Source organism: Protopterus annectens, chromosome 10.part0, assembly GCF_019279795.1.
Source record: "Protopterus annectens isolate FY-2018-M chromosome 10.part0, PAN1.0, whole genome shotgun sequence".
Classification (NCBI taxonomy): Eukaryota; Metazoa; Chordata; order Ceratodontiformes; family Protopteridae; genus Protopterus; species Protopterus annectens.
Window position 1 is genome coordinate 75,338,532 of NC_056744.1, and position 8,545 is coordinate 75,347,076.

General features: G+C 40.0%; 1 protein-coding gene across 1 annotated transcript in view; it reads left to right on the plus strand.

Moving 5' to 3' along the window:
* Nucleotides 1-552: 552 nt before the first annotated feature.
* The window catches only part of LOC122814096 (small ubiquitin-related modifier 2-like), a 139,890-nt gene continuing 131,897 nt past the window's right edge, over nucleotides 553-8,545 (plus strand). Inside the window, exon 1 of the mRNA XM_044086714.1 lies at nucleotides 553-685. Coding sequence (XP_043942649.1) covers nucleotides 665-685 — 21 coding nt within the window. The 5' untranslated portion in view covers nucleotides 553-664. The remainder of the gene's footprint in view (nucleotides 686-8,545) is intronic.

Consider the following 8,545-nt stretch of genomic DNA (forward strand, 5'->3'; position numbering starts at 1 on the left):
GACTGATGTTATTTTGGTACTTCAGGCCTCAATGATTTGCCAGAAAACCACAATTTTGTGAGAAACGGACCAAAAATGATCTGAATCAAAAATCTGGGCATTCTGCGAAAAATTGGACAGTTGATAAGTAAGAAAACTATTGCTCTTCAAGACGAAGAATACATACATTGTTTTCCGCACCATACCATACTTTTTATGAATGCTTAGGAAAACACTTCCTAGCTTGATAACACTGCTATCCTTGTGTCAAAGTTCAAAAATGATGTAAACTATAAAAGGTCAGAATGATTCTTTCATCTCAACATGTCTTCCCTTTCAAGTTAAACAATAAAAATCTCCAAAAAAGCACGAGGGAGGGTTGCAAAATACGCATCCAAACACTGCGTGCGCGTTCACGAAAGAAAAAAAACTACGTGACGTAGGGCGGGAACTCTTTCAGTCTAAGGAAACGCCTCCATACTCGGACTCCGCCCAAGACTCAGCGAACGAGCCAACCGATTCTTTAAAGAAAAACACATGGTGTTCTTTACGCGCGCGTACCCGCGAAGTCAGCTTAAATTAGTGGCGGCGCGTACGGGCGCGCTCCCTCCTGTGGATTTGATTTCTTTGTGAGGGTAAGGGAGTGTAAGGGAAAGAGGTACGGGTAAACTATAACGGATACGCCATGGCAGACGAAAAACCCAAGGTGAGTTGGAGTGATACAAGTCGTTCCTGTTGGTCACTGTTTATCAATATTGAAACCGTTGCGGAGAGTTAGTTATGCCAATAAGTATAGTTTGAGGACTGCTTCGCTTCGTTTGGCTGCCGCGCGCTCTTTGCGCGTCTAATGGGCGCTACTGTTGCGCGGATTCTGGTTTACCTATGTTTAGCACTTTAAATACCTGTTTCTTTTATTGATAGTGTTGTTTTGTTAACTGATAGCGAATAGTGGTTTGCATTTGTTTGGAGATAAACTTGAGTTTTAATTTATTGGGCATTTGGACAGCTGACTATTTGCGCAAGTGATGCGCAAGATGCTGGGCTGCAGGCCCGATTTTGAGGCGACTGGGATTTGCGGCCTTTGCCACTGCTGTGGGTTTTGCCCTCGTTTGACCCTAAATTTGAGTTTTTTAACACATTTTAGCGTGCTTGCAGACTAAGTGAAGACATGTTTTTGCGTTATGAGCGGCAGTGGGTTCGATCAGTTCTGCTAAAACGGATCTTGGTACAGGTAACAGTTCAGCTGTCTGCGGTACACTTTAGGGTGCAGGATTTTTTTTCTTCTGAAAAGTTATAAACATTTCTGTCCATTAAAGTACTCTTGAAATTTTATTAGTTGCTGTTATTCATTTCTCACCTTGTTAAAGACCTAAGAGGATAGGCGGTTGGTTTGCTACTGTTACATTGCTAAAAGTTTTTGGTGGCTGGTAGCACAGGTGTCATCAAGGCAGTCCAGTTAGTGTTAAAGCAGTCTACAGTGAGTAGGATAGTCCTTTGATTTTTTAGCATGTACTGTTTGGCCTTTGCATGTTATAGTAATTTTAGTTTGGTTGGAGTAGTGTGTTGCTGAATTAGTCTGTAGCTCGATTTTTCGGTAGACTAGTGTGTACTACCACCGCAGTGCCTTGTACTCTTGTAAGCATTTCAGCAAGTGGAATATATTTGGTTCTACAAATCTCTGTCTTTGAATAGTAAAAGTTGTAAGTATCTCTGACTAAAACTCGTAGAAGGTATGTACAGTCCCTTTTCATTATAAGTAATTAGATGGAAGAGCTGGGTTAACTGTAAGGATAAAATTTATGGTGGTATGTCTAGTAGTATTTGGTGTATGTTGGTATAATATTTCAGTTTCATAAATGCTGAAGCATTTTGGTGTCTAATGCCCAACTGTAATAGAGGCAGTTTGTTAGTGGAAGGCTGGATTGTGGGGGAAAATTGTATAGTAAATGGTAACATGGGCATACTTAACCTCTTAAAACAAAAATGGATGTAGCTAAATATAATGGCAAATTTTACATACGGCTGTTCTGAAGTTAGAGCTGCAATACCATGCATTTTCTGAAGGATATAAAGTCTGAAACTCGAATGCTCGCCATTTAGTAAATTTAGCCCTTACTGATTTGCTACAGAAAGCCCCCAAAATCTGTGGCTTTTCTGATCAGACCAAAAATGAGGCAAAAGTCTGGTTATTTGAGAGGTATGACGAGTCTTGTATGGGGGACTGAATTCTTTTTAGAACCCAGGACACACCCAGAATCTCGGCATATTTTTTCAAAATGTTGATTTGGTAAGAGAGCTGTGTATTAACATTGTCCCAGTTTGTAAGTATTTAACTGGAATGCACATATTTTGGCTGCTGTAATTTTGAGACATGTCAGAGGGTTGATGAGTTAACGCAGAGCTTATTTGATCAGAGTGGTTAAGTGTGTCCTTTGCAGAAAGGATAGTCGACGTAGGTAACTTGAAAGAGCTATTGGAACTCCTGATGGGTTGGTTTGGTAAATGCAGAGCAGAAGTCTGGTAGTATAGAATACTGCTAAGCATTGACATTTGTTTGTGGCTGTTAAGGTAATGTTAATGACATTTTTCCCTAATGCACAACGCTGTTTAACTTCTTAATTGTATTTCTCAGACTGCATGGCCATTGAGGGTGAGGAACTGTTTGTAATGATGCTTGGATGTTTGCTGTAATCACTTTCTTTAAAATATTCACAATTTTCAGTAACATTTGAAGCAATAAGAATGTAATATATATGGGCTGATTTCAGTGACTCGTTTGTTCTAACATCCAGTTTTTTTTTTTTTTTTTAGAGAGAAAAACGATTTTTGAAATGAGCAGTCTGCTGAGTTTTTCTTGTTTTCCTTGTGTGTGTGTGTGTATATACATGTCTACGTATACATGTGTACCTATACATGTATATGTACGAATACATGTGCCTGCGTAAACGCACATTTTTTTAATGCAACTAACTTTATGCATGTAACACAACATATATGAATCTTTTTGCTATAACTGCTATTATATCAATACTGTGTAAAATTTTAATTGTTTAAAAATGTTTAAAAAACTGGAGCTTTTCTCCTTGGGTCTGCACTGAAAATGGGCCACAAGCCCAGTTGAACAAACCCTGTTCACGTGTGTGTGTGTGTGTGTGTGTGTGTGTGTGTGTGTGTGTGTGTATATATATATATATATATATATATATATATATATATATATGTATATGTGTGTATTTGGGGGTGGTTTGTTATTGGGGGGACAGCAGGAATTTGAGTAGCATGTCCCAATTTCCCTGTGTAAAGTTGACTGACATTGTAATTAATATCTCATTTAGTATTACTTTTGCAGTATTCCTTACTCTAGCGATATTCTGCTGAGGATAGCCTAATGCCCGGCAGTTATACCAGAGCCTTTGTCAGATGTGTACTACATGCAAGGCATGAAATACACACGATGGGCAGGCATCTAGTCCTCAGAACGGAAGTAATGTATTCCTCAGAATGGAAGTACTTTAGGAAAACCAGAATCCCAGAAGTAATGTATTCCTCAGAATGGAAGTACTTTAGGAAAACCAGAACCCCAGAAAAATATACCCGTCCAGGAAGTGTATCCAGAGATGAGGATAAAATGGGAAATCCTCAGCAATATGGCAACGGAAAGTAAAATGGGGTAGGACGAGGCAACTGAATACTGCAGCAACGAGAAGTAGGACACGTGCTGTTGAGATCTTGTATAATTGTGCTATGTCCTTCCTTATTGTTGCAGTTTTCTTGGAGATAGTACAAAATCTACTGGAAAGAGAGGAAGGCAGAAAAAAATCCCTTTACAAACCTATGAAGGATATCCCTGGCAAAACGATACTCTGCTTTTTAATGATTGGTAAAAGTGTAAGCAGAAGATAAATTAGTGGGTTCAAAAATGGATCTAGTATTCAGACCCTTGGCAAAACCACCAGAAGAGGCCACTGCCCTGGTAGACATGGATATGGGGAAATCTGCCAGAGTTAGAGGCAAGGTAATAAGGGGAACTGGAAACTCCATTTGCGGATACAATGTACACCAGGCAACCATCAGTACAATACAGTACTGATTACAATGCTATGCATTCCCTAAAACTGTTATAAAATTCTTTGTAAATATTGATTGCATTAAATTTAGCTACCTTGGGGGCTTTTCTCCCTGGAACTCCACTGAAAAAGTGTGCCCAGTCGGGCTTTTAGTAAATGTCAGTGAATAAAATGGTACTTGCGTATTATCGCAACCAGATTTTCGTGATCATAACGGTTACTTCCCACTGTTTAAAGTGTTAATGGTGTGATGGTGTCATACAACATGATTTCTGTCACACTGAGGGTTGTCTTGGGCAGGATTTTCAGTAAAAAAGTACAAAGTTTGTTGCTGTTCAGGTATGCGCTTTACTGCAGCTACATGACATGCTGGCATTAAATGCATACACACTTCAGTTGTCAGGGATGCTTACTCATTGTAATTACCTGTCTCCCCCACATAACAAGACACACACAATGCTTTTACTCTAGTTGTTAAAAATACAAAAGTAAACATATGCTGAGGTGCAAACATGCCACAAACTACCAGAAGCGCTTCCACACGCAGTAACATGTTTTCCATAGTGTTCTTGATACCTGGAATCGGGAACCCATGGCTATTAACATCATCCACCTTCAGTTTTGACAACCATTAATGTACTGCAACTTTCACATTGCAATACTTACTGTCCTCTGTTTACACATTTTGAAAGAAGTCTTACTTTAGCAAAAGATCGTGCCTGCATCTGTTTCCCTTCCATCCTCACGGTAGAAATATTCCATTCAACAGTTTGCTTTCCTGACAGTTCAAGCGTGCATCCTTCAGGCGTGTTAAACAGGAATATGATTTTTTAATGATTTTCTGTCTGTGAAGGTAGTGGAGAGGTTTTGGGACAGCAAAAATTACTTTTAGCAACACTTTACACTGTTTCATGCCATCTGTATTGAAGGAATTGAGATTCACAACCGTGAAAATCTGGTTGCGATAATACGCAAGTACCAATAAAATAAATATTCACAGAATAAACAGCCCAACCATCACACTTAACTTGACAGTTCCATTGGAGTGTCAGTCAAACCAGCACAGTCTGCATCTGTGTAAACTGTGGTGTGTCAAAGTAAGCCATCACTAGATTTCAGTAGAGTTCAGTGGCAGGTGGTAACGCTTTGAGGGATGGGTGACAGGTGAATGACTTTTTGAGAGTTTAAAAGCAACTTAAGTTCGTAAATCAAAGTGGCTATATTTACAAGTCAGTAGTTAACCCACTGTAGCAAGCAGTCATTTTGAAGGAAGTGGGCAGGGTGAATGTGTGGTGTTTTATAACCTTGCTAAATTGGTTATAGTGACGCCTTGTTATACCCCCCCTGTAGAATAACAAATCATGCCCAAAGCCCTTCCACCCGTTAATCAACAATGTGTCTGAATACCTAATGAATATTTATGTAGATCTGCTCTCTCTAAGTATTCTGCAAGTCTGTTCGACCTTTATATACGCGTTACAAGCATGCAAAATAGCAAAAAAATTACAAAACAAAAATAACTGTGTAGTACAAATTTACAGAAACAGTTTATATGCATGTCATGAAATGCCAGTCTTGTAAATATAAGCATAAGGTATTTTACCTGTAGACTTTTCATAAGTGCGTCAGAAATGTGTAAAATTAACCAGGATAAACGCCAAGTACAAACTGTTTACTACTGTAATAGCTGTTCAAAAGAAGCATGAGGTTCACTGATGTATGCCCGTTTTTAGATAAATACGTTAACACTATTCTTAAATATATCAAAAATTCCAGAAAGCTGTTAAAAGGAAGATGATAAAATGATTTCAGTATAATGTATAAAGCATGAATATATTTTAAATTACTCTAAGATGCAGAGGACAGGAAGAAATGGAAACAGGTGATCTGCTGTGGCGACCCCTAACAGGAACAGCCGAAAGATGATGATGACTAATAAAAAAATAAGCCAAGACAAGCATTGTTGGAACATGATTTATTCCTGCACTACTATTTTGAATCGAGCAAAAGCTGCGCTGAAAGGTGCACATTGTCTTGCACATACAGTCATACACACACGTTATATTCTTTAACAAAGATCCTTTTTGAAGTATTTGTGATGCACTGGTAAGCTGCCCACTGGTATGAAATAATGGTGGTTGTTGGTAGTACATGCTTCTAAATGTACCTGCATCAAAACAATGGATCTTTAAAGGTGTGCCTGCCCAGAGGCACTTCTTTTCTTACAAAGATACATTGCCCAGAGGCAGGGGAGGAGGCTTTCTTAATGTGCTTACATTAACACCTGCAGCATTTAGAATGACGTTCCGCCCTGGTGAGACTCCATCTGATCAGTCATCCACAGACTGCATGCCAATGTCGTTTAAATGTGACCATCAGCAGTGTGATGTCGTTGGCAAATCTACATGCTTGTCAATTATGCTGTGGCTCTTGTGCACTAGCCCACTCTCATTTTCTGTGCCTGGGCTGGGAGGACTGAAACTGGGAGTTCAGGTGCTCCCTACCTGAAATTGCAAGGGGGGGTTCTTAAGCCACAGTAGGCTGTACTTTGAGACTGTGAATAAAATCCAGTATTGAGGCTGAGTTTCAACTCTGCTACCTCGGGGCAGATGTCTTGACTAAGACATTTCATATTGCTTGCAGGGGGGGTGGCTGAAAAGCTTCTTGCAGGCTCCTTACTAGAGAAGGGATCGGTTTGTCGTTTTAACTCTGCCTTGTTGGGAAGACTTCTCAAATGTCGTGTAGTGGGATGGTAGGGTACTAGCACAGTCCCCATTGTAAGTATCTGGAGTGGTGGACTTGAATGTAGAATCCATGTGTTTCTGCACTTGCTCCATATCTGACATTGAATGTTACTGATTGAGGAGGAGCAGTGAAGACATGTGACCAAAACGTATATGTAGCTGATCTGAGAGAGTTCTTATGATACATTGTTCTGCTGTCAAGAGTGAGTGGTTAAGTTTGACAGTGTAGATGACCTAGTACTTGCGTTGTGGGTGGAATATGCAGAACTTCAGAAAGTCTTGATATTGTCATATGTTTATGGTGAACATGGCTGTCCTGTCATTACTGCCTTTAAAATTGGATGATGTACATGTTGCCATTGCTCAACATCATGTTTACCCCCTTCTTGAAAATAGCAAAGCAGGTTGGTCCCAGAGTAAATGGGTACCTTTCCAATCATTCAGGTTTCATTTGAAGGCTGCTAGCGTGTAATTTTGTTTAGCTTGCAGAAGTGGGTATGCAATGGTGATTTTTGTTCTGTCCAGCAAGTATATGCTGCTGGAGTTTGAAGTCACTAGTTCTGGTATTAGTGGAGTTATTTAACTTGCAAACATAAAGGAGATTGAGGAAGGTGCCCCTACTGGAGTGGAGTCTGGAGTATAGGTAGTCATGCAGTGGTCTGAAAGAAACCGGAGTAACGAGATGGTGCTTAGTCTTAGTGCTACTGCTGGTACTTCTTTTGGATCTTTTATTACAAACAATTACATCTGATGTAAATCTTTGTTTATTCATTACAGATGGGGACCTAGGTTCTGTCCTCGGAACAGATATGGCCGTTACCCAGCTCACGCAAGCCAAAAACTCTCTGCTAAGAACCTACCTACAATGCCCTTCTAGTTACTCCAGATCTCGTTTGTCACGTTCGTAGTCAGACGTGTTGGCCCTCTCTCTCAAAGCTAAGTAGACTAATGTTAATTTTCAGTTTTTCTTCAAAGTTTTAGTCAAGTTAGCCTTTTCTCACTGTCTCCTGTAACCTAAGCTTATTTCCTATCCTTTTCCTTGGTAATTTTAATTTACTTTTTTTTTTTTGGTACTGTTCCTCTCGCCTGTCTTTGACAGGCCTTCCCTTTTTACTAGTGGTATTCTTTAAAATAACATCACTGGTATTTTCTCCCTTTATTTTTTCTATAGGATAGCATTGTTACCTGACCATGTCAGACGAAGCCAAGTTGGGATTTAAACAGTTTGACAAGTGTGGATGCAAGATTCCCAACTCGGATGCACATGTCCATTGTGTCTACTGTTTGGGTGTGGATCATAATAAAGCTGACTGACATTTGTGCTAGTTGTAGTAATCGGACACTAGCAGATCGTAGAGTAAACTTATTTTAAAAAGGTTTACTCAAGACTCTTTCTCGGAGGCTATATCTGGGTTGGCAGTCTCACCCCCTCCCTCCTAAGACCAAAAAAACATAAGGAAAAATGGAGTTACTTGGTTCTTGCATCTCAGTCAGTTAAGGAACTAAGTCGGCTCCATGTTTCGCTGGCACCCTCAGCACAAATCTCTTCTGCACCAGGCTCTGTGTCCTCTCCCTCTGTGCCGACCATGATATTCACTCCTATTTTGGTTCCAACCATGGCACCACCGACTTCGGTGCTGTCCTTGGTTCCCACATCGGCTCTGACTGTAATGCCTCGGCACCATCCCCAGCCACAATGCCGACAGTTTCTTCGGCATAATTGGTGTGTGTGGTGTGTGTGTATATATAATTGGT